At 45.5% G+C, this 24,909-nt stretch overlaps 3 protein-coding genes across 6 annotated transcripts; all 3 read left to right on the top strand.

Moving 5' to 3' along the window:
- The first annotated feature begins 976 nt into the window (after positions 1–976).
- Positions 977–12,372, top strand: LOC148419749 (pyridoxal kinase-like). Its single transcript, XM_088421854.1, has 11 exons — positions 977–1,173; positions 4,037–4,091; positions 5,189–5,293; positions 5,372–5,455; positions 6,046–6,080; positions 6,155–6,240; positions 6,539–6,584; positions 6,660–6,771; positions 6,853–6,989; positions 7,614–7,680; positions 7,851–12,372. Exons 1-11 carry the CDS (start codon positions 1,093–1,095, stop codon positions 7,964–7,966), a joined length of 924 nt encoding a protein of 307 aa, XP_088277980.1. The 5' UTR covers positions 977–1,092; the 3' UTR covers positions 7,967–12,372.
- A 443-nt stretch (positions 12,373–12,815) lies between these two features.
- On the top strand, positions 12,816–16,207 carry plekha3 (pleckstrin homology domain containing, family A (phosphoinositide binding specific) member 3). Of its 2 annotated transcripts, none has more exons than XM_088422132.1 (8): positions 12,816–13,358; positions 13,951–14,059; positions 14,129–14,278; positions 14,400–14,521; positions 14,591–14,695; positions 14,811–14,854; positions 15,225–15,328; positions 15,496–16,207. In XM_088422132.1, exons 2-8 carry the CDS (start codon positions 14,038–14,040, stop codon positions 15,603–15,605), a joined length of 657 nt encoding a protein of 218 aa, XP_088278258.1. In that variant the 5' UTR covers positions 12,816–13,358; positions 13,951–14,037; the 3' UTR covers positions 15,606–16,207. The 2 variants fall into 2 exon arrangements, with proteins under 2 accessions (XP_088278258.1, XP_088278257.1); XM_088422131.1 differs by having other exon boundaries at positions 13,943–14,059.
- A 150-nt stretch (positions 16,208–16,357) lies between these two features.
- ppp1r1c (protein phosphatase 1, regulatory (inhibitor) subunit 1C) lies at positions 16,358–24,635 on the top strand. Of its 3 annotated transcripts, XM_088422135.1 has the most exons (9): positions 16,358–17,113; positions 17,185–17,228; positions 18,009–19,822; positions 20,522–20,573; positions 21,412–21,449; positions 21,519–21,573; positions 23,079–23,258; positions 23,906–24,047; positions 24,449–24,635. In XM_088422135.1, the coding sequence occupies exons 3-8, from the start codon at positions 19,628–19,630 to the stop codon at positions 23,959–23,961; spliced, it is 576 nt and encodes a 191-aa protein (XP_088278261.1). In that variant the 5' UTR covers positions 16,358–17,113; positions 17,185–17,228; positions 18,009–19,627; the 3' UTR covers positions 23,962–24,047; positions 24,449–24,635. The 3 variants fall into 3 exon arrangements, with proteins under 3 accessions (XP_088278261.1, XP_088278260.1, XP_088278259.1); XM_088422134.1 differs by lacking the exon at positions 24,449–24,635 and having other exon boundaries at positions 23,079–24,106; XM_088422133.1 differs by lacking the exon at positions 24,449–24,635 and having other exon boundaries at positions 21,379–21,449; positions 23,079–24,106.
- The last annotated feature ends 274 nt before the right edge of the window (positions 24,636–24,909 follow it).

The following is a 24,909-nucleotide window of genomic DNA, read 5'->3' as shown; positions in this document are numbered from 1 at the left end:
AAAATGAAAAGTTTTCATAAGATTCTCCCCCTTGGTGTTGGCAACGTGGTGTTAAGCTCCGCCCTGGAACCAACAGGCCCAATTAATACTAGTTTTTCCGAAACATGTTCACAAATGTGTTTTTGATAACAATGGTTTTGATTTTTGTTTCATTCCCCGACCCTTTTGTTTTTCTGGTGCATCGATTGCCATGTTTGAAAAGCTTTTCCCTTGTTTGCTTTTGTGCTGGACATTACAGGCCTTTGGTTCCCCGAAAACAGCAGGTGGAGTTGTAGACGTTTACGACACTCGTTAGTCTTCTGATCACGACTCTGCGGCATTGCTGTGCTATATTTGTCATTTATATGCAGTCGTTTCTATTTTTTTCCCCTCAGCCTCCACCGCTGTGCTGCCTGTCTTATTATATGTGAGGTACCAAATCTCCTCGGTCACGATTGTCACTATGACGAAGCAATCCTCTCTTATTTTATCCTGGCTTAGTTTTAACCTACATGAAAAGAATCTCAAAATGTAAACAGGGGAAACGTTAGGTCAAAAATTCGGAGTGAGTTTATGGCGTAAATCGAGATGGCAGATAAAAAAGGTTTTGAATGCCCGCGATGTCCCTGAATGTGTCTTCGCTAATCACGTTATTAGATTTTGGGTGGCCATGTATTTTGCCTGTTCAAAACCTCAATGTGAACATTGTTAATGTTTACAGCTCTTTCCATGCGTACTCACGAATATTTGTTATTCTTTAGATCCGTTTTTTTTTTCCCTTTGGCCTTTAAACACGCCGCAAGTGCCTTTTTCTACGTGTTTTAGCCCAGTAATTCTGGCGGTAGCGATTCAAAAGCGCCATCAACTGCATCGGCGTGCAAAGTGCTTTAATATGATTTTGCGTGAGCGGTTCAAGAAATAATATATCTCGGCGGGGTTTAGTCACCAATACATTCGCGCGCGCGCACGCCCCCTTGCTGTCATACGTGCGCGTGACACACCTCCGGTTAGCCATTAAGCTAACTTTCCGGTGGGCGCGCGCCGGAAAAATCGTGTCTTCCGCTCGCTCGCGAGCGTGCGTCCGTCCTCCTCGGCCGAGCACCAGGAGCCGCCATGGAGTGCCGAGTCCTGTCCATCCAGAGCCACGTCGTCCGGGGGTACGTGGGCAACAAGAGCGCCTCTTTCCCGCTGCAGGTAGGGAGAAGCGAGCCAGTGGGCTTCCTCGCATCCTTGACGAGGCGGACGCGGGACCTTGACTGACATTTCACGTGTGCTGCTGCTCCTCTCCTTTTCAAATGGCAATCGAAAATGTTAAGTTTATTATGTCAGTCGCTGACGTGCGTTTCGGCTAGTTGTTTATTTTTTTTAAATCAGTGGCCGAGTTGATCACACTGGAAACGAAAGCTTCAATCGAGCCCATCGTCACCTTTTTTGGGAGGTGTTATTGAGGCAGTGGATGTAAACCTTGGGGTCTGACATTGAAACCGACATTAATGTGCTGATTGGCTAGGGCCGGCTAATCAATTAATTCGAGATTCAAGTGTTTGATTGTCATGAGCTTACTAACACTACACAATGAAATTCTTATTCTGTTCACTTCTCTGAGGAGACGCGCATTCCGGCGGCTCGGTGGAGCAGAGTTAAGCAGGTCCGCCTCCCATTTCAGGGACCCCAATTCAAAACCACCTGGCTCTGGCCTTCCTGTGTGAAGTTTGCATGTTCTCCCCGAGCCCGCGTGGGTTGTCTCCGGCCGCTTCGGCTTCCTCCCACGCTCCAAAATAATGCATGGCAGGTGTATTGGACTTACTAAATTGTGATTGGGTGTGTGAATGCTTGTTCGTCTCTGTGTGCCCTGCGATTGGCTGGCGACCAGTTCAGGGTGTCCCGAGTCAGCTGGGATAGGCACCAGCAAGCCTGCGACCCACGTGAGGATAACGGAGGGAAATTGATGCCGCTCACTTTTTAAGTGGAGCACGTGAAAGTTTTCAACGCTCGACGACACGTCGGGAACAACTTGCTTGAAAAAGTCTTTTGCCGAGCGCAATTAAATGCGGAAAGGCGCGGAGGAGATTTGCTCAGCGGGCCGTGAAAGTGAGCGGGATGTTCTGCTGTGGACGATCCAACTGGACTGGGGGCCGCTGGCTTTGCTTGGATGATGATGATCTAGTTTTGCTCCTGTAGGAAGGAAGACGAGAGCGCCTTTCATCTCCTTCCGTTTGATTGCTTCTCTTAGCGCCAGCTAATGCGCAACTAATAGTCTTATTATAGCACGCACCCCTTTCATGCCGTTCTTAAGTCTGACCTCCCTCTGGTGCTTTTAGGAGCAAACGAGCGAATATCACGGCAAGGGAAGGCCGTACCGCCTCCCATTTGGATGTCACCCGCGAGCCGCTGCCGTGTTTTCACACAAACGCACATGACAATCGTCGCGATGGGCTCCCCCTTTCACTTGCTGTTCTCGGTGGCTTCTGATTGGCTGCCACAGGAGTCCTCTGCGTGACATCACTGGGTGGCATCACAGAGTTGCGTCACAAAGAAGCAAACATGTGCTTACCTCTTTGGCACCAATCACTAATTCATTCATTCGTTCGTTCGTTCGTTCGTTCATTCATTCATTCATTCATTCATGTCAAGGCAGCTTTCCCTTGTTTGTCTCTCTGGATATGTTCCAAAAAATACAGACAGGAGCGCTTGGGGATATATATATATATATATATATATATATATATATATATATATATATATATATATATATATATATATATATATACACACACACTTATTCAATTATTGACCTATAGGTTAACTGCTAAGCTATGGGTGGGTTTGCTCGTCACTCATTTAAACATTGCAGTTCACATGGAACGTACTTTAAAAGAAAATATTTTCTCGGGTGTCTTTGACCTGCGGACTTTGAAGTTCAGCATGACGTGCCGTAGGAATAATATGGGTGGGATTTTTTTGTCCTATTGCGAGCGCAATGCAGTGAATCTAGAAGTGATTTGGAACTACAATAGTAAGCGAGATATACTAATTTTTAATTCTAAGTAATGTGAAATAGGGCAAGACGGATTTATTTACTTTATGAGATACGTCCGACAGATGTTTGCAATCAACACAAATGTACACTGTGAAATGTACACTTGAAATTTTGTGGAAAAAAAACAAAAAAAGATTCATCGTCAAATGAATGGGTGGTACGGAGGTTATTTGTTGAAGTTTTCATGTAACCAAACCAAGTTGTCCGCTGGGCGTTTTTTTTTTTTTTTTGGTTAATGTTTCCAGCATCAAGCTCCAGTTCCAAAACAATTTACAGTCTCAGTTTGCCTTTCTGCTGAATGTTTTTTTTTTTTTTTTTTTTTCCCCGGGTGGTGGAGGCGAGCAGCGCCATCGGTGTTTCTTTTCATGAGACGCCGCTGGTGGGAAGGACGTCGTCTTGTCACCACACTCGACATCCATCCTTGGTCTCATTCTAACAGGAAGCTCAATGAGGTCAAGATGTTCTTTTCCTGTGAGCTTACAAGGTCCCTCCTGCTGATTCGGGAATGGACTCAACCCGCCGGTTTGGCATATTCGAATTGGACTTTTAATCTACGAAAGAGACTTAGGACTGAGGGAGGAATAAAAAGGTTGACAGGATTCACACTTTTGTCCCTTATTTCTCTTTGCAAGCCCCGGGTGTTCCCTGGATTTTTCACTCACCTGGCCTTATTCCCACCCAACTTGGGCTGACTTTGAAAGGGTCACAACATCATCAAATACAAAGATAGTTTCTATTTTCAACCCCTCAAAATGTTCAGTGGCATCAGCCCTATCCATACTTATCTATATTTACATGTTTAGGGCTGTTTCATTTCAAAGAATGTTCATTTTGCGAGGGGAAAAAAAAAGCGTTGACGGCATGCTTTTCCTTTGATATCGCACGTGAAAAACATCGAAAAGCCCGAGTTGGATCCAAATCTCCCAATGGGTTCAAGTCCCAACTCTCATTTCCAATCAGAATCCTCCCTCAAGTCAGGCTCCTCTCACAATTGTTTGCTTGTGTGTGTCCTTGCAGGTTTTGGGCTTTGAGGTGGACTCCATCAATTCGGTGCAGTTCTCCAACCACACAGGTAGACTTTGCCGCCCGCTGCCGGCACACGCTTGAGCTTGCCGCCCGCCACCTTTTCAATAGCCCCCTTCACGCCAAAACGGCCCGGGAACCGGGAGTGTTCCAATATTGGTTTGTCCAAGACCTCAAAAATATCCGTCTTCCAAATCTTTGCGCGTATGACGCTTTAGAAAAGGATGAGCGAAACGGCCATCTAGTTGATTCGAGGCAGGCGCTGGACGACAGTCGCCAGGCAAGGTGACGTCCCGGATTGCGACAGCGCCCGCTGATGATGTGGTCTCGCGCGCGCACAAATGCGCGCCGCTCACGTCCCTTCTTAGCCCCTCCGTTTTTTTTCCCTTGTTGTTGCCTGGCAACCAGAACCCCTCCCCCCCCCCGAACACGTGACCCGTCTGTGACTCACCTGGAGCTGCCACATCAGCCTGCGGCGGGCCGACGTGCGCCGGCGCACGCACGCACGCACACACACACGCCAGTCCGTTTGCAGCTATTTAAAGTCACGCGTTTATCTCCTTGTCCTTTTCGGAATCTCCTCTGCGTGTGTGTGTGCGTGTGCGTGCGTGTGTGTTGTCAGCGTCTGTGTGTTTGTCAATGCTTCCTATTTGTGAGTGTCTTGTACCCCTTCACCTGTGGCCTGTGTGTGTCCATACGATTTCTGTTGTGTGTTTCTGGCAGTGTGCCTTTTATGTGTGTATGTCCACTCCATGGTTCCCTTTGCACGTGTGTCCCCCTCCGCCTGAATGTGTCCTTACGTGTATTTTTGTCCTTTTGTTTGTGTTTTTGTTTTAGTGACATAATGAGTTTCATATTCCAGTTTTTAAGGGCATTGTGGGGACCTCTTGCCCTTGTGGGGACATTTTGGTGGGACCCACTTGTCTTGTCACTTTTGGGTTTTAGAATTTGTCTTTGAAAGTTTGAAAAAATTTGTCTTTCAAATCTGACAGACGTTTTTTTGCTTAATATTGGACCAATATCAATATGGGATCATTCGACAAATAGTCATGTTGGGTATCAGCCGCGGGCCAATCCGTCACTAAACTCTGCATCTGGCGGTGAGTGACTTAGCGGCAACTGAACAGGCTCCTCCTCCTGCATCAGGTTACTCGCACTGGAAGGGCCAAGTGCTGACGGCGGACGAGTTGCACGTCCTCTACGAAGGCATCAAGCTCAACAACGTGCACCAGTACGATTATGTCCTCACAGGTGCGTAGTCGTCTGTCCGCCGTGCCCGCGTTTGTCACCCGTTTGTCCAAAATGGGTGTGTCCATGTGTTGTGTTCAGGGTACACCAGGGACACGTCCTTCCTGGAGATGGTGGTGGACATTGTGCAAGAGCTCAAGAGAGCCAACCCAAATTTGGTGTACGGTGAGTGAGTGACGCGAAGATGGGAAATTTGATACCGGCTGTATTCTTACTTACAATAATTACCGTAAGGTATAGGTGTGGAATTCCAGTCCTCGAGAGCTGGTATCCTGCAGCTTTTCCAGTTTCCCTCCCCAACACACCTGATTCAAATGATAAACTTATTAGCAAGCTCTGCAGGAGCTTGAAAATGAGCCTAATCCTTTAAATCGGGTGTATATGAGAGAGAAGTTTTGAAAACATGCGGGATACCGGCCCTCGAGGACCGGAGTTCCAAACCTGTGCCGCAAGGGGACGAGCTCGAGGGCGGTCGTCAGTTGGCTGTTAGCAGTCAGCGCCTGTTGCAGCTAACAGCGGCTTGCGTTAGCTGCGGTGGTCATGGCATCATTTTCAATGAAAGAAGCGAGCAGACTAAACCGACATCCGAGTCCATTCTTGTTCACACCCAAGAATATTACTCAAACGGAGAGGTTCTTGCGCCTAGCACAGGAGGATAGAGCGCTTGCGGTCCGTGGTGCACATTTTGGGAAAAACAAAACATCGTTCCCTCTCCATCGAGCCTGAACCCGTGTGGTGTTTGTTTGCCATTGCAGTGTGCGACCCGGTGCTTGGGGACCACGGATCCATGGTGGGTTGGGAGAGCCTCATTTGTGCCGCCGCTTGTCTTTTACCTTAATCACCTGGATGTTCCTGCCTTTACAGTACGTCCCTCAGAATTTGTATCCGGTGTACAAGAACAAGGTGGTTCCTGTTGCCGACATCATCACTCCCAACCAGTTTGAGGCAGAGTGAGTTTTTTTTTTTTTTTTAATAATTTCAAAATACAAAAGTCATTTATTTTATAGATACATTCGTTTTGTCTGAGTCACCTGATTTCGGAGGATCTGGCAATACCGATCCCAGATTCGATACCTTGGAAACGGAGTCCGATTTTTTTGGCACTATCTGCACTTTGGATTTTTAGTTGCGTGTATAAAAAAAAGGCTAAATAGTAGTGGTAGCGTTCTCTATGTGAGCTTTTTTGATTTTCTGTTGAACTCTTGAAAGAAATAATTCCACTGATCCTCATTGCCGTGCCCGGTTCAGACTTTTGACAGGGAAGAACATCAGCACAGAGAAAGACGCCGTGGAGGTGAGAAAGTTCCATCGCGCGGCCGCCTCGCCCTGCGTTTTTTGCAATTTGCAGGCGTTCGCCTTTGTCGCGCAGGTGATGGACCTGCTGCACGCCATGGGCCCGGACACGGTGGTCATCACCTCGTCCGACCTGCCTCCCAGACTGGGCGAGCGCTTCCTGGTTTCGCTGGGCAGCCAGCGTCACGGTGGGTGTCGCCTCGGCCTCGGCCTCGGCCTCGGCCGCGCCGCGCCGGGAAAGCAAACGTAAACGGCGGGCGTGCCCCCAGTTCGTCCCGACGGCAGCAGGACCACGCAGAGGGTCCGGATAGAAGTGCCCAAGGTGGACGCCGTCTTTGTGGGGACCGGCGACTTGTTTGCCGCTATGCTGCTGGCGTGGACGCACCACTACCCGAATGACCTCAAGGTACCTGCGCCCGCTCCACTCTCAACAAAAGTATTGGCGCGCACCACTTTGATCGTAGGTGTGGAGCTCCAGTCCTCACGTCCTGCATGTTTTCCGTTTTTTTCTCCTCAACTCACCCGATTCAAACGATAAGCTTATAATCATCCTGATCAGGGGGTTTTGACAGAGGAGGTTTGAAAACATGGAGGATCCGGGCCCTCGAGGACTGGGGTTCCACACCTGTGTCTTAGATGGATGGCCTTTATTGTCATTACACCCGCACAAGTACAAGGTATGAAATTTTGACTCAACGGATGACTGTTGGTCAACACCGTGATCGGCCTTGAGTTAGACGAATTAGCAATCGGTTACTTTGAGGCCAACCCCTCGGCCAGGGCAGCCGTCCCACACGAGGATCCTACAACCGCCTCCAAGTTACGGTTGGAGTCCCAGAGTTAGACGCTCGCCCAAACGCCTCCAAAGAAGACCGGCGGCTTTAATCCATCTTAGATGAATTAACCAGTCGGTGAAATAGAGCAGCGAAACACTCCAAAATCCACATGTTAGGCGACAAGTGTCATTCTGTCCCAGTACTTGTTTTTCTCAACGCAGCGTACTAGCGCGTCTTCTCTGTCCGCCCATCAGACGGCTTGTGAGAAAACCTTTTCGGTGATGCATCACGTCATCCAGAGGACCATATCGCACGCGCACGGTAAGGAAAACCTTCGCCGCCGCCGCCGGCTCATATCAATTCAATACAAAATCAAACCGGCCCGCAAGCTGTATGTTTGACAGCCATTAGGGGTCTATCTTTGAGTTGGACTCTCCCCCGGTATGGTCTATCAAAGCCTTGATTGTCTTCTCCTCCTTTTCCGGGATCAGAACTAGCAGGTCCCGGTCGGAGGCCCAGCCCGCCCCAGCTGGAGCTGCGCATGGTCCAGAGCAAAGCCGACATCGAAGACCCCGCCATCGTGACGGAGGCCACCGTCATATCGTAACCACCGCCGGCCTCCCTCCCTCCCTCCCGTCCATCATTTTGTAAGGCTTCCAGCCCAGCCTTTTTTTTTTTTTTTCCCACCCCGACAAACCATTCGCCGCAGATCGCCGGGCGGCGGCCCTTCAAAAACGCTCAGTCCCGAATCGTGCATCCGCGGCTCCACTTCCACACGTCTTTTCGCTGTGATGTAATGGTGAGCCACCCCACTCCCCCCACAGAAAATACCACAAAGGAAAAAAAACGCACAATGTATAGTCGATGTATAGATGTTGTCCTAGAAGTGTGTCGGAGCATCGGTACGATGGCTCAAGTGTCTATGTGACCATCGTGTGCTACGCAACTACGCACCAAGTCACTCCACTCATCAAATGCGTGGCATTTGGGGGTACACGCATGTTTTGTTTTTAACTTCTTGACCGATTGTGGTTTTCGTTTTTTTTTTTTTTGCTTATGCCCCACACATAACGATAACTCCAGCGATTAGTCTCCTTTCCCAAAGCAGAAGTGTGACCCGCAAGAGGCAACGTTCACAACTACAGCGATACTTCTACTTACGAAATTAATTTGTTCCGGAAGTCATTTGGTAAAGTGGAGCTTTCATAAGTTGAGCTGCTTTTTACATGTAAATAGCATATTCTGATATTCTGCTCCTAAACCCTTTAAATGAATATTGTCAAATGCATAATAACAAATACATATTAGAATTACATTAGTGCAAATAGTCAAAATATATAACGTAAAGAAAAATTCAAAAAACGCTCCTAAAGCCTTTAAATGAATCATAATAATCGTAGCAGTTGACGATACGACTGCAGTCGGCTTGTTTGCCTTGAGATGGTGCTGGCGTGTTGGTGACGAGTGCAGAGAGAGACGCCTTATTAGGATGTTTCATTTGTATGTTTTGATTTTACATTTCCAGTGATCTAGGAATGCTGTATTTACAAGTTTACAGGAGCAAACATTTTGATATTTTCGTCAGGAGGCGCTCGTAAGTAGAAGTACCGCCGTACTCAAAACGTGAAACGTTTCCAATTGTTTCCCGGCGGGTGGGGCAATGAACGGTCCCTGTTAACACGACGTCAGATTTTCGCTCAGGATTCTCTTTGGAAGACATCCGACAATCAGGCCTTTGCGGATTTTCAAAAGTGCAGAAATTTATCGCCATGTGTGTACCCCACTAAACCACTTGAAGTTCACAAAAGCTGACAGCGCATATCGGCTCTTTTTACACTTTCGCCAAATGTGTATTTGCGATTATTTCTGAACAGCGATAGAAAAAAAAAATCTTGGGTGTCCGCCATCCCAATAAGAGGTGATGTGAGGAGAGGGGAAAAAAAAAATCACTACATCTCGCAATAATGTAATCACGATATATCTAAAGTAGGACTAGTAACGTAAATGTCTTGATGTCAAAATTTGAAAACAGACGTGATACATTCCAGCGTGTCGTTGGCGAAACGGATGACGCCTTTTGAAACGGCAACGATGTCATGAAGCAGTTTTTGTCGCGAGCTATCGTCTTTGATCTTTTTAGGTACGTAATCTCTTTTGTAAAACCGGTATTTCCTCAAATAGAGGCTCTGCACGGTTGCTCACACACACACTTGTCAAGCTCATTCCAACGTTGTTGCTAACCAAAACAGCAGCGCCAAGCAAAGTGCAGTTATTTATATGTATTTTTTTATAGTAACTTTTTCACTACCATTAACTGCTATGGATGCCAAAAACCTATTTTAAATGTAATGTAATATATGTCACTTCAACATAAGTACTTCCTTGACAACTTTGAATACGCTACCGTCCCTTGTAAATGCTTGTAAATGAGAGGTTGAGAGGTACACCCTATACGTGTCAAATTTAGCCCATGTCAGACTCATTTACTGCCATTCAAAATTGGAAATATTGTCATTTTTTGACATTGAAAACCCGATGTTTTATCATGCATTGCCCCTGATTTTTGCATTAATCCTTTCAACGGCAACTTGCGAACGGGATGCAATAGAAATATTTGCGTTGACAGCCCAAAACCACTGGGTGACTTTTGTAAGCCGTTCAATGACTTCATTGATTGACTTAGCCTGGACTCTAGAAAGTCATAATAATCTAATTATAACATATAGAATATTCCTATTTTAATTTCATGAACATATAAAATGCAAAATAAAATGCATTCTTTGAAATATAACGCAATTACCAATGAAATAGGAAGATTAACATCATACAGCAGGCAAAGACAAGAATTGGAAACAAAAACGGGATGGAGAACCTCTATTTGAGGAAATACGTCGCTGTCGTAGGTGCTAGCGAATACGCTAATGGCATTTGGAAACGAGATCACAGCCCGATAAACGTATCCCACTTGTGGCTTTGATCCCGCCCGTTTTCAAACCGTCTGCTTTCTTCCTTAGTGCTTAATCGTCAGCCGTATCGAAGGTCAAGCTGCTTTTAGCTCCGCTTCGCAAGCATCGCGAGCTTGGACGTCCTCGGCTTCATCTGCTTTAGCTCGTCCGTCTTTTTGACTCCAGTGTCTTAGCTTCCTGCTGGCCAAGCAGGCGGCCGCGTTGGTCGGTCCAAATGTGCGCCTCTGCTGTCTGTAAAGAGGCTCTGCGTTTATGTGTGTGCGTCAACGTATTCCTATTTGTGAATGGTCACAGGGTTTTGTGTGTGTGTGTGTGCGTGTGTTTGCGTGTGCAATGATAAAGCCGATGAAGTTGAAGAAAGTGACTATTTTATGGCTCCTAAAATTCACGTGAACAACAGGGACAAGTTTGAACACGAGCGCTTGTGTTCAGGTAGGGTTGGGCGATTCGGCTTTTTTAAATTTTCCGCACTGGAAGGCGCACTGGATTATAAGGCGCATCTTCAATTCATTTTTTAAAAGAGTTTTCATATCTAGGGTGCACCACATTATAAGGTGCATAGAATAGAAGCTACAGTAGCGTTATGTATCCACTAGATGGCGCTGCGCTAAAGGAAACGTCAACAAAGCAATCCTTTAAGTCAGTCAAACCTTTCAATCAGAAATGAAGACTAAAGATGATTTGTGGAAAGTGCTATCTGAAAGATTGGGGAAAATTACCTCTGGCTTACATTAAAAGACTCTAGAAGATCAATGCCTAGACCAATCAAAAGTTTAAAAGAATAGAATTGTGATCCAACTCAATATTAAACATATTTTTTTTTTTTTATCAAATTGCAACCAAAAACTTTAAAATTCATTGTTTTGTTGGCTTAAAAACAGTTTCTGTATTTATTTGATACAATTTTGTTTGCAGTAACCTTTGCATATGCTAACATATTGCAAAGGTACATAACTGGCACAAACCAAAATGCCAATGAGCGAAACGCATACGAAGCAGCACTATGCTGTATAACATGCTGACATTGGCTAACCACAGTCAAAGGTTTTTGGATCAACAAACAAATACATTTTGGACATATTAGAACATATGACAGCATTCTTACAAAGAAAGTACAACTTTCCCAGCCCTATGTTGAATGCAGTAATGGTGTTCCTGAAGCGTTAAGAAAATACATCGTTAGGCTACTAGCACATTAGCATAAAAGTCCATTTTAAACATTTTTGGAAAGCGAGAAGGGGGGAAAAAACTAATTTCAATCGTCACCATTTGTGACTTTCAATGACTTTGGCAAAAATCTCAAAAGACGACACATGCTAATGTGCTTTTATGCTAGCTGGGTGTAAACCTTGCGTGGGGTGTGTTGAAGAGGACAATCGTCACTGCATGCTACTGGAGTGTTTGGACACCTCACATCACCTCTTGGCCTCGCTTGCGCCGCCCGCTTCCCCCCCGATGTCCCTTAAAAAGTCTTTTCAATTTCATCTTGCCCGCTTCCAATACCGCCCATGCCTATCAAATATGATATCTACTGTACACGTTCATATTTCAATACAAAAGAAGCACAAATGATTTACAAGACGGACGTTTTAATCTACATATCGCCGCCTCATCTTCAAATCATCCGGAAAAACAGTGCCAAATGAAGCACTTTTAGTAGATGTAATTTCCTAGCAATGTGTGATTGGTGTTGAACATTTAAACCCAGAAAAAAAATATGTGAAGCACAAAATATGTTAGACGCGGTAAGCAGCTGGTCAATGTTTTTATTGGTCTTAAATTATATGTGACAGGTTCTGAAATGGACAGCGTCATCTCTGCCAACTTGTTTTTAAGTTCTTGGTGGCCGAAAACAAGACAAATGTATTAATCATTGTTTGGTAACTGTTTTTAGTGCTATGTTTTTGCAGTCTTTTCTAACATGTTACAATACAAGATTGTAGTGTACAAATTCACATTTATAAATTATAAATATATAAATATATATACATAGCTATATATATGACAAATGTATGTTCTAATGCAATAAAGACAAAACAACAAATTATGAACAAAAATGTTCTTGTGTATTTTATCCGCTTAGTCGTAAACATTTTAAGTTTTGTATTTATTGAAAAAGAATTCCGCTCATTTTTATACTTTACTAAATCATTTCACGGGCCGATTTAAATCCGTTCGCGGGCCTTGAACGCAGCACCACTGGTTATACTGTACCGTCAACTAAGTTCATGGTCCTTAAAAGCAAACGGAATTCATACGACTTCGACTTGACGTCATTTATAACTTGCGTTGCACGTTGGCCTTCCGTGATGTGTATTGCTATTTAGTTCCCGACCATGTTATATCAAACAACGGCCTGTTGAAACTTGACAAACTTGATTGTAGTGTTACTTTATGCGCGAATTGACCATCGCGGTTCTCCGTTGGAAGCGTTTGTTTTGTTGACATTTTTTCTTCCACTCCTCATGGCTCTTAGCAGCGCGCGCATGCGCGGTGTCCGCTTGTCTCATTTTATTTCGGTCATTTACGTGGTCGAGTCGAATACAGTATTGTTGAATGAACTACGTCATTTGGAGTCCTTTTGAGTTCGTGCTTGTAGTATATTGTAGTATATTGATGTTTCGGGTTATATCCGAACAACCACGCAATTCTTATACGGCAACCCCCTGAAATGGCGCGTTACTTTTGGGCGTGAATCGACCCTCGCGGGTCTCCGTCGGCTGCGTTTGTTTTGTTGACATTTTTTTTCTTGAAATTCCTCCAGCTGACTTGTCCTCAAGTTAGCAACAAAAGTGACACCGAACGACGCCATGTCGCCAACATTCAGCCCAGCTCGACACACGTTGTCGTATTTTAAAGGGAAAGTAGTTCGACATGACACTTAGACGCTTGAGCGACTTGTCGTGTTTGCCCGCTAAAGCGCTGCGAGCCATCTCGTTGGTTAGCTTTAGCCTGTTAGCAACTGTCACCAATTAAACGGGACAAACACAAAGATGGAGGGCGTTCTGTACAAATGGACCAACTACATGACAGGTGAGTCTCATTTCTGTCCTCTCTCTATATGTCTCATCTGTGCCACTTGGGGGCGCGTCGAAGATTGCCGACGTTATGAAATATTCGCAGTGGAATCAAGACAACCACTTGCATGGTGCACAGGTGGCGCTCGCGTTGTTGCAATTTCCATCAAATGATCAATATGCTTCTAAAATATTATATTAAGCTGCTGATTTGTACGTTATGCGTATCATAATATAATTTCGTGTGTGTTGTACTCACATGGAAGACGAATAAAACGTATGGAGCTTTCCTTTCTCCTTTTCATCAGTCGGGACATTGCCTGCGTCGCCATGAGTTTGCCAATTAACCCTTATGTAGTATTTTCATCATTTTTGTGTCATTTTCTTGCACGTCATTCTGGCGGTATTTTCGCCGTTGGATGGCCCCCTCCCGTTAGTCTGATAACCGAGTGGCGGCGCCATGTCGAACTTTGACATGTTGTCCCCGGGTGAAATTTCAGCTCCCTAGTGTCCTCTTTCAATGCTTTCCCTCGACGGATCGAACGAAGTACCGCACTAGGGTGGGGGTTGACAAAGTCAAATTTTGCCTGTGCGTTTGAGGCTGGCAGCCGCGCTGGTTCGTGCTGGAGAAGGGCATCATCTCGTATTACGACAGCGAGGACGACGTGGGCAAGGGAAGCAAAGGCTCCATCAAGATGTCCGCGTGTGAAATTAAAGGTTAGCGGGGCCGTCGCTATCAAAGCGGAAGGCGTTGACCCGACGGGGCGGCCCTCGTTCGCTTTTCAGTTCACCCGACGGACGCCACGCGCTTGGAGCTGATCATTCCCGGCGAGCAACATTTTTACGTGAGGGCCGTCAACGCCGCCGAGAGGCAACGCTGGCTGGTGGCGCTCGGCTCGTCCAAAGCCGGGACCTCGGACGCCCACAAACACAGAGGTAACCCTAAAGATGAAGCTCAGAAACACCATGTTTGGCTTGACCTTTTTGACCACGACCTTGGCCTTTTTAAAACTGCTGAGTGTCCCGGCCCCGATGCGCATCTGCGTGTGCCCGCCAGGTCCCGACTGCCTGAGGACCAAAATGTCGGAGCTTCGTCTCTACTGCGACCTTCTCGTCCAGCAGGTCCAAACCATCCAATCGCAGAGCGGCGCGGATCCCGAGGACGCGGCCGCATCCGAGGTTCCCGACGGCGTGAATCCCGTCCCTCCGGCCCCGCCCGCCTGATGCCACCTTGTTTGCCTCCCTCAGGCCTCGCTGGTGAGCGCCACCTGCGCCACCTTCATCAGGACGCTGGAGGAGTGCATGTACTTAGCGCAGCACAGCCTCACGCCGCATCTGCAACCTCCCGAAAGGGTCAGCCGCCGTCCTGCCGCCTTTTGCTCCTCGTGCGCTCCAGTCTCGTATCGCCTTTCATGCGCGCCGTCATCACCTGTCGCTTGTTGAAAGATGTGAAACTTTTGCTCTCCAGATGAGAAGATCCGTCAGTCACCCCGGAACGTCCGCTTTGGACAGGTGGGTTCCCGCGCACAAGAGCACTTGAGAATTTATCAGAGCTGGCCAGTCGCCCGGCCCGCCACTGCTTCGCTGACAGACCGCCGAATGATGGAAACATTTTAAAAACGCCAAACTATGCCTGACAGAAGGGTAGATCTGGTCCGTGGTCGCAACGGTCACGTGCCCTGTCACCGCTTGTGTCGCCGTGGTTATAATGGACCTCCTGTCCTTCATGTTTCATCGCTCGGTTGAATCCTTCAAATTTCAGAGAAATGTTAAGCTCGCCGTTTACTTCTAGTGACTACTTCTTATCCTTTTTTTTCATCCTCACGGGATTGGTTGGAGATGTCCCATATTGGCGCACGCGTGTGTTTTTCGCGCGTTTCAGATGCGTGCCGAAGGAGAGTGGCGGAGGAGAGCCCAGAACAAAGCTGCGGCGGGACCGGGCCAGCTCGGACAGTTCTGTTTATGACGCGGAGCCCGCGTATAAAGGTGCCATCAAGTTTCTACACCGTACTTGAAGACAGCCACCAACGCTCAGAAGCTTCAGTCATATTAGTTGTGTTTTTGCAGAGGATAAAGAATATATGCCCGAGTATTTCGTTTTGTCAGTGTGATCCCGCTCCATTTTTGTTCAGACCTCCATTGCTACGTTCCAGGTTTGCCGCCCAGCGTCGGCGGCGAATCGGCGTGCATCCCAGAGGAGCGAGGGGGCGCGGCCAGTCCCAAGACCACGCCCACGGACACAGATACGGACCTGTCCATCTGAAGGTCGCGTCAAGGTCGGAAAGCGGACGCCGTGAATGTATTTGGCAAACGAGCACTTTGGACTTAAGCGTCCTTTATTTATATTAGCCGGCGAGACCCGGGACTTTGAATTGGGATCCCCGTGGCCCAACCCCCCCCCCCCCACCACCCCAATCCGCCGTTTTGCTGCAACGGTCTGCTGCCTTCGAAAACAATGACTGTGTTGGGAATTTTACTTTTCATTATTTGCTCTCATATTGTGATTTTCATTCAGCGGATTCAAAAGTGTCCGCTATTAAAATCCCTGCATTGGCAATGATTCAGCTCGCTCCCGAAGCCCCATATGTCATTTTGACCCACGGATCTTTTTCCGTTCCCAACACGGTCAACGTTAGGGTGGCCGGATACGCGATTCCTTCATTTCCTACTGATGCTTGTGCACTTTCTTGAGGGATTCGCGTTGTGTGCGTTGCCGTGGCAACAGAACGGCCATTCAACCTCTTGGTGTTCAAAACAAGCTGCACTAAAATAATCTGATTTAAAATAAGTTATGGATCATTGTATATATACTTTTTTTGGATGTTATTGTTGAAGTGACCCCTCAATAAAATTATAGAAAATGAATTTTCTATATTTTTATTTGACTGGTGTTTTGACTACATTGATATCCTGTTGAACAGGTGAGTTGGGGCCACATCCGGCAGCAAGCGCCTCGCCGGTTACGCTTCCTCGCCGACAGACAAAAAACAAAAATCCAAAGTACACACACACACTCCTTGTGTCAAGACACACATACACGCGCGACAGTAGCAGAAGATTCCATCGAGAGCCCTCGTGACTTCCTTCAATTTGTTTTATTTGGAGTTCACTTGCATATACACTTTTTGACGATTGCTTATTATACTTCCATTGTCATTATATATGCTATTAGTATTATTCCATCCTTATATATACTATTATATGGCGTTTTTTTGTTTAGTTTACAGGATATTTTTTGTTATCGTGTAGTTTTTTGAGTTGTTTTTCAACGTCCAGTCATGTTTTTTTTTTGTTTATTATATAGTATAGTAAACAGTACTGTATCTCTACACTTTTTTGTTTTACATTTTTATGATATTTATTTTTCCATTTCATTTATTAAATATATTTTATAAGTAATAAAACCCTCCTTACACAGTTTATAATTGTCTCAGTCAAGCGTGAACAATTTCTAGTGACAGGTCAAATAATGAACTCGTTCATTGGCAGCCCTGTGAAAATGGATATTTGACGCATTTTGTCGTCAATGGCAGTGAATGAGTTAAGTTATGTCTGTGGAAACGCTGCTGCTGATTTTGTGGCAAAGTGAAGCAGGAAATGACCCGAATTTGCGGTCCCCGCGAGGCCCCGGGCCTGGAGTTTGACACCCGACCGTGTCCACTCCGATGACGAGGCGCAAGCAAACATTGCGGCGTGTTTGAAAAGCGCCTTGGAACGCGGCCACGGGCTCAGAGATGGAGACGGCGGTGAGCGCGCCGCAAGCGCTCAACGGTAAGTTCCTGCCGTCGCCTCAACGTCTTCATTTGAACAACTTTTTATTTTTTCTATTTCGTCTTGGGCAGGGGGCGCCGAGGAGCAGGCGGCGTCCGGTCCGAAGCTGCACAAGGTAACGCGGGGGCGCGCTACACTGACGCGCCGATATTACAATGCGAAAAAAAAAAAAAAAAAAAAGGCCCGCAAACGGGTTTTATCCGGCCCCTGACTTAATTCTGTCAAGTATAAAAATGAGCGGAAAATTTTCAATGGATGAAAAACTTTCAATGTTTTAAATGCTAATTTGGACAGTGTTAAAAAAGAATACTTTTAAAGTTATACAAATATATCATTTATATTGATTGGCATATGAGGAAGTAAAATGTGAAAAGGAGAATATTTTAAAACACATTTGTATTCGTTTTATGAAATCATTTGAATTTCCTAATATTCAAAAGGAGAAGGTATTTGGTTAACCAATAATAAACATTGTGTGCCACAAATACATTGTGGCAAAAAGTTCATCATTAGATTGAATGTGTTTATCTTTCAAATGAATAATTATTTGAACATAAAACACACCCTTGTACCTATCTGAATGAATGATTGTTTCATTCTTTCCGATCAAATAAATGACTCGGCCGAGCAGCGGCCCTTGACCCCCGTGCTCCGCCTCCTTAGTCACCCCGGCGCGTGATTGGACGTCGAAATCAAATAGAAAACCAGATGAAATGTTTTGCCTTTTTGGGGGCTCTTCCCTGCAAGTCCCACATGCAACTTTGTGTGTGTGTGTGTTTCTCGTACCCCTTCACCTGTGGCCTGTGTGTGTGTGTCCATAATATATCCGTCATTTTGTGTATGCGCGCGTGTTTGTAATGCCTCCTTTTTGTTTGTGCCCGTCGAGCCGGTCCAGGCCCGCTACGCTCCGGAGTTGGCGTTTCTGTCCCGCTGCGCCGGTTGTTACAAGCAGAACAAAGGCGGAGTCAAGTCCTCCGAGGAGCCCGCCGACGGGTCGTCCTCTAGCGAAGAAGACGACGTCGACGAGCGACCTGCGGGGGGAGCCGGCGAGCACGACGGAGAGCGGCGGCGCCAGACGCTCCCGCAGGGTAATTGCCGCACGTGCTGCGCAAATCCCGAGGGCCTCGATCATTCAAAAAGAGGCTCATAGTTCCGATTAAATATCATTTAGTTATTATTAGTATTAATATAATTGCAAATATTTATTATTATTACTAAGACATAATTATTTTTCTTATCGTCTTATCATATCGTCTAGTGCCAATTCCATTCCCGATTTACAAAAAAAATAATCCACATCTTTGAATTTTGCGCATGTCTGAAAGCGCGTGTGCTCGGACTCCTTTAGATGGCGCTGCCACCCCGTCCAATTCCAGCCTTCACCCGCGGGGGGCGCCAGTTGAGAAGAAACAACTTTAAGGTGGCAAATTAGTCCCAAGACACAAACAAAAAACTAAACAATAGCTGTCATGTGACTTACTTGCACATGCACAGGCACACACTTACACATTCTTTGCTCTACATCGCTAATGAATGCGTCAAAAACACACCTTGCCATTTTCTTTGAGTCGTCCCTCGCAAAAACAAACCAAACCAATCACGCTGGTTGTTGTTTGTAAAAGCGTTTTTTTGCCGCTTATTAAATATGGTGATAAGACGTCTTTGGTGAATGATTCCCTGTTGGAGATCGCTAGCATAAGGATACTTTTTAAGATCCGGACGATACTTAAGTATTGATTTCATGCTTACGTATCTGGAAAATAACGTACTTAAGTATGGATTTCATACTTAAGTATCTGGGATTGAATGTTTGGACGCTTAAAAAAGGTGAAAATATGTCCCTGGCTTTGAATGAGTTAATTGTACATGAAAAATGATTGCCTTTTACTGCTTTTACTGGGCTACAAAAGTCTTGAAAGCCTAATTTGAAAACGGAACCGCTAACTTCAATCCTTACCGTTGCCTCGAAATTCTGATTTTGACCATTTAAAAAAGTGCTACTTGTTTAAACACCTACCACATGTTCAACTCTGACGGTTAGAATACTGCATCAACACGACAGTAACGCGTCTAACTGCGTTGATGGGTGGAGCGTGCCCCTGGTAAAATAGCAGCTGGAACTCAAAATCAAAACTTCCAAAGCGTCTTCTTCTGTCTCCCATTGTTTACTGGTAGATTGTCCCCTGGTGGCTAGTAAAAGAAACTGCAGACGCGCCACACTGGACTGTTAAGCTGCAAGGTTCACAGCCTAAGAAAAAAAGTAGCCACTTGTCGTGCTTGATAAATTCTTGGGATTGAAAGTCTGGACTTTGAAAGGACGTAAAAATACGTCTCTGGTATGGAATGAGTCCAGTTTCAAATCAAACGCAGTAAATCTGCTCGCCTTTACAAGCGTAAAAAAAAAGAACAAAAGCCATCTCCCTTCCGTGGGACTCCCATTTCTGTGCAACTATAAAAGCTGCATTGACGGCACTTGAGTCAATTAGTCTTAGTGCACACGCGCAGTGTTCCGTAATGGGCCGCGGCCCAGACCACTCCCTCTTCCCTCTTCCCTCTTCCCTCTTCCCTCTTCGCTCGCGCTCGCTCTTTGGGAGTCTTTCTTTCTTTCCTTGTTTGCGTCGGACTGCGATGGAGCCCGGCAGTCCCAAGAAGATCCAGTTTGACGTCCCTCCGCTGCGGGGGCACTTGGACCCTCAGGCCGCCGAACACGTGAGTGGGCCGGGCCGAGCCGAGCCGAGCCGAGCCGAGCCGCCGTCCGTCGCCTCGCTCTCTGCCTGGAATGTGTGTGTGTGAGTGTGTGTGTGTGTCGCTGTCCACAAAACGCCTTTTCTCTGGATCGAATTACACTCCATCAGAAACAAAACAAAAAGTGTCAAACGTCCCGTCGCCATTATAAGTCGTGAAATGACGGGCGAGTTGTCGAACGCTTGTTATTGATGAGCATCCCTTTACCCTGTGGGTATGGATTGTGATTTTTTTTTTTTTTTTTTACATCTGCATCACTATTCATGTCAATATCAGCACGGAAACAGGAACCGCTCTCGCTTTAGACAGACGATATATAATATAACATAATACTATATGTAGTGTGTGTACAAAGAAACAATGTTGTTGTTTTGTAGTAGAAAATGATTTGATCATTTTTCCCATTTCCACAGATGGCAAATATTTCCTAGACTATAAAAACATTTTCCTACAACTAGGTCGCTCACTTTTATTTTAATTGGAAATACTGGAGGTAAAAAACTGTATTAAAAACTTATAAAAGTATAATAAAAAAGCGATATATGGCTCTTATGATGCATTGATTCATTCAGATAAACAAATATTTGCACTTTTATCAGTAAAACGGTGCAAACTAACAACTTTCTTGGTGTCAGCGTTGTGTTGAATTGTTTTTTTTTCCAGATACGTCGCAGACGGCCGACGCCTGCAACGCTGCAAATATACAGACAGCCAGGTAACACACGCACATCAAACTACAGCTCATTTACACTTTGGCAACACTGTTTGTGTCAATAAAGAAGCTTTTGAATGTGAGCGGGGCCCGGGGGGCGGGGCATAGCGGGGCTATAATGGAACCTTTATTAGATTTGAGCCGCGGCATTTGGGAAGTGATGTCAGTCAGTGTTAAAACTGGACTGATGGCTGCTGAGCGTGCACGTGCGTGTGCGCGTGCGTGTCTGCTGATGGAGCGGTGGGCTGCGTTCCATTTCGTGAGCGCAGCTCGCCGCCTCAGCTCGTCCAAACAACATCAAGTGCCGAGTTCACCGAGTGCGTGCGCGCGTGCTCGCGTCTCGTCCCGCAGCCAACGTGCTGAAGAAAGAAGCTGTCCACAGAAGTCTGCCACAAGTGCAAATGTTTTGCTTGAAAAAAAAAAAATTGACTAACTCTTTCACTGCCATTGACGGCTAAAGACGTCAAAGATCTAGGCTTCTATGCATTTTGATGAATATTGTGTATGCGGAATATGAATCAAGCCGCAAAATCCACTAGCCGATGTTGCCGCTCGCAAACGACATCACAAAGGCCTCAGGTAACAACCAATCACGGCTCGGCTTAAACTCACGTGAGCAAATTCAGGGGAAAAAACAAAACGAGCCATAATTGGCTCTTACGTTGACAGCTGTGATGTCATTTTTATTTGGCAGCAAATGTCAAAAAATGCTGCTGAATTCATATCCGCACACTCACACATTATTAGCCTTTTGATTGTTTGTCTTGGTCCAGTTTATTTTTTGTTTATTTCTTTTCTTTCAAAATAGAAACTCATTGTTGCCAATTTGCATCTTGTGCAGAAGCTGGAGATCAAAACAACGCAAGCGGCGGCACTCAGGTTTGCGCGCGCGCACGCACGCACACACACGCACACACACAATACTAAGTGTAGTAATGTGTGCGTCAGTCTGTAGATAGCGCTCAGAGGAAGCAAAGCACCTTGGTCCCGCCCACCATGAAAGGTAAACACACTGCGAGATTAGAAATGGTCCATTTTTCCGGAACGCGCCGTGTTCTGCGCCGTTGTGGGTGCGAGCACAGCTGAATCAGATCATTGCACTCGTTTGCATCATTTATGATTTTCGTGGCTAGATGAAGACCCTTGCGATTTTGCCCTTTGCTTTTTTTTTTATTTTGAGTGGCCACGATTGTGCTTTTGGCACTATTAGCAAATTTGAGGCGTAGGCCAATTGGGATTTGGCCCAGGTCCAGGTGATGTCATGGCTCACTGTTCTTTTTGGGCTTTTGTGGCTCTTCTCTGCATGTTGCCTTTGCTTTCTGCTTTCCCTGGAGGCTAACAAGCTCCATGTTGCGTATGCCCCCCCCCCCCCTTTTTTGTTGTTGTTGTTGTTGCGATTCGGCGCGTGCAGTTCAAAACAACAAGAAACTTACAGTAGCGCGCGGCCAGGCAGGAAGTCAAGACCTTAAAAGCTTTTCATTTATCGATCCGCGCGTGCGCGTGCGTGTTGCCGGCTCCTAATAGCTCAACAAGCAGCGTTAGCGTTAAAAGCGTAGCAGCAGCAGAATAAGATCAAAATATTGCAGTCAAGAGCAAAGTCGGCTCAATTACATTCCGATTTTCGATAATACTTCCCAGATAATATTTCTTAGTCCACCAAAACAACACGTGGACCACCACTGCTACTTTTTCACACTAGCTACATTTGAGCTATTATGGTATAAAAAAGGTGAAACCACTTTTTTTTATAAGATACATTTTCAATGTGATTATTTTTAAATGGATTGTGAATGGTGGCAAATCTGTATCCCGTTTCTGATGCGAATGGATGTTTTTGTGGCCCGCTGTCAACCAAGAACATTTAATAAATAAAACGCAAGGAAGGAAGATGAGAGACTTGGACTTTTTTACTTGCGAGCAAAACAATGTTCAACATTTTCAAATTCTCTTTGGTGGTATGCGTTGCGTTTCATTTGTACGCTAGTTTAATTCAGTTGAAGAATTTTGAATGGCGTTTAGTTTATTCATTCGATTCAGTTGCATCTTCAAGCGCATTTACGTCAGCGTAATGTTACCCACCCGTTCGCCGCCATTGACGGCTATAGACGTCAACGCTCCATTTTCGCTCGGTTGGCAATGAAAAAGTTAACTCCTTCTCTGGCTGTAGCCATTAAAAATCCACTTTGAACTGGGCCGGCCGTCACGTTATATCGCAATTTTTCATTGACATCCCCATTCAAATGGAATGATACTTTTGTATCACTTTCATGTATTTTCTCATGCTCATTTGATGTCAATTTTGATGAATACACATTTGAATTCTATTCAGTCAGATTTAGTGCGATAAGGCAGTTGCGTGTTTTAATTAGAATTTAGTATTCTTGCCACTATGTCATTTGAATCCCAATAGAATTTAGCGGAGTCTGTTATCTGACGGGCCACGCGACGGAAGCGGGACGGAACGCAAAGCAAGGAAAGGTGTCGAGGGGCTGTGCTTGTCGTCCTCAGAACTTCACGCGGGGGCGGAGCCTCACCCGGCGGGGGGGCCCGACTCACCGCCGAGTCCCGTCACGGCGCAGCTCTCTTGCCCCTGGACCAATCGGAACGGGCCCGAGGAAGCCAATGGGAACCGGGCCGGCCTTTTAGCCAATCGCGGGAGAGGCGTGACGCAGAGCAACAGTTCGGCCGGTAAACCTATTGATTATCAAACTTTTTTTGTTTTTTTTTCGCGCGGCAAATTTGACATCAAAAAGAATGGGACCGGATTCGGATTTAGAAGAATGTAATGAATGGAGCGTGTCTTTATGGATCCTGCTCGCATTCGAAATGTCAACGGTCAAGGGATGGGAGGAGACCTTGTTTATTTATTTTTAATATGTTTTAAATGATTCCTGGATCACAAGTGTCAAAATAAAAGTGTACAAATTAAACATCCTAAAAATGAACAACACACCAGCAACAAGTGAACCGCATTCATATTGTCACCTGCTACAATTAATGATTCACTTAATGATATATTTTGATTACCGTGCACTAATGTAATTCTAATATGCATTTCCCACCGTTTTTGATGCATTTCTATAATTTAAGAATATTAATTTAAAGGATTTAGGAGCGATTTGGGGGGCTTGGAACGGATTAGGCTATTTACATGTAAAAAGCGGCTCTACTTATGAAACATTCACGTGACGAAATGACTTCCGGAACAAATGAATTTCAGAAGTACCGCTGCATGCGTGTGTATTTTATAGCTTGAATGGAAACACTTGAAGTCGAGTGAACTTTTTGTGTTTGTCCCGCGTCTTCCGGTTGTGCGCTCTGTGCCCTTTCCTCAGATGTGTCACGCGAGCCACAAAACCAAGCTTGCAGTCCTGACTCGGTCTCTCGGTAGCCGCCCTTCCTCATCCTTCTCCTCTTCCTCACTCTCCTCTTCCTCGTGTCCATCATGCCGCCGCATTAACCGCTCCACCATCTCATGTAAGCTGCCTTCCATGCACATGACATAGCTGTGAATAAAGATCCAATATTACACGGAACATCTTGAATGATTTATCGTCATCGATATACAACGCGAGTCCCTTGTGTAGCAAAATGACACAAAGATTTTCTAGCAAAACTTTTTGACTCGAGGGCCATAAAGGGTTCTAAAATTTGTCAAAACGGCCCACCCGGGAGAAGATGCACCGGAGTGTTTAGATACCAGCTCATAAGAGAAAAAAAATGCTTACTTATTAATAGTTTGCAAACTTAAAAAAAAGAAAATCTTATAATATTGTCGCTCATCTTTGTCCTTTCCAACACTAATGACAAATCTACTTCATTCTATTGGGGCGGTGGGGGGGATTATAAATAGCTACTTTTTGTTGCTGTTTTTACAGGCAAGCTTGAATCTTCTGTACCCGAAGAAGGAGAAGAGGAGACTCAGCTTCGAAATGAATAAAAGCATGTTTTATTTTTGATTAGAAGACACAAGGGCACTGCAGCACCCTCTAGAGGATAACTAACTGCAGCATGACGAAATTAACCGAAAGAACACACGATGTCAGAGCCCCAAATTAAATAAGTAAAAAAAAATAAAAATACAAATACAATTTGTATGACTTTTTCACACAAGATTTCATCACAGCGCCGCCAAAGATGACAACAGGCCATGTTTGGGCTTGCTTTGCTTTTATATACATCACATTTGTACGGATAACGATATACGCGTATTTAACCTTTGCTGAAAGACACCTACCTTAAAGATTTTATTTTGGTTTTTTTTAAGTTTGACTTCGGGGCGGCAGGGTGGAAGACTGGTTAGGATTGGACTCATTAGGCTTCGAACGTGTTTTGGTCG

Source organism: Hippichthys cyanospilos, chromosome 8 (genome assembly GCF_059441005.1).
Source record: "Hippichthys cyanospilos isolate Australia breed blue-spotted pipefish chromosome 8, RoL_Hcya_1.0, whole genome shotgun sequence".
Taxonomy (NCBI): Eukaryota; Metazoa; Chordata; class Actinopteri; order Syngnathiformes; family Syngnathidae; genus Hippichthys; species Hippichthys cyanospilos.
The sequence above is the reverse complement of the archived record's forward strand: the minus strand, read 5'-3'. Positions and strand labels throughout refer to the sequence as shown.

Excerpts from the sequence above, each read along its gene's own strand:
- plekha3 (XM_088422131.1), top strand. The coding sequence starts at position 13,319 with ATGGAGGGCGTTCTGTACAAATGGACCAACTACATGACAG. Across the intron at positions 14,522-14,590 it reads AGGACGCGGCCGCATCCGAG|GCCTCGCTGGTGAGCGCCAC; the intron begins GTTCCCGACGGC and ends TGCCTCCCTCAG. Across the intron at positions 14,855-15,224 it reads GGAACGTCCGCTTTGGACAG|ATGCGTGCCGAAGGAGAGTG; the intron begins GTGGGTTCCCGC and ends CGCGCGTTTCAG.
- LOC148419749 (XM_088421854.1), top strand. The coding sequence starts at position 1,093 with ATGGAGTGCCGAGTCCTGTCCATCCAGAGCCACGTCGTCCGGGGGTAC. Across the intron at positions 5,294-5,371 it reads GTACGATTATGTCCTCACAG|GGTACACCAGGGACACGTCC; the intron begins GTGCGTAGTCGT and ends TGTTGTGTTCAG. Across the intron at positions 6,081-6,154 it reads TTGGGGACCACGGATCCATG|TACGTCCCTCAGAATTTGTA; the intron begins GTGGGTTGGGAG and ends CTGCCTTTACAG.
- ppp1r1c (XM_088422133.1), top strand. The coding sequence starts at position 19,628 with ATGGGCCGCGGCCCAGACCACTCCCTCTTCCCTCTTCCCTCTTCCCTC. Across the intron at positions 20,574-21,378 it reads GCAAATATACAGACAGCCAG|AAACTCATTGTTGCCAATTT; the intron begins GTAACACACGCA and ends CTTTCAAAATAG. Across the intron at positions 21,450-21,518 it reads ACGCAAGCGGCGGCACTCAG|TCTGTAGATAGCGCTCAGAG; the intron begins GTTTGCGCGCGC and ends TGTGTGCGTCAG.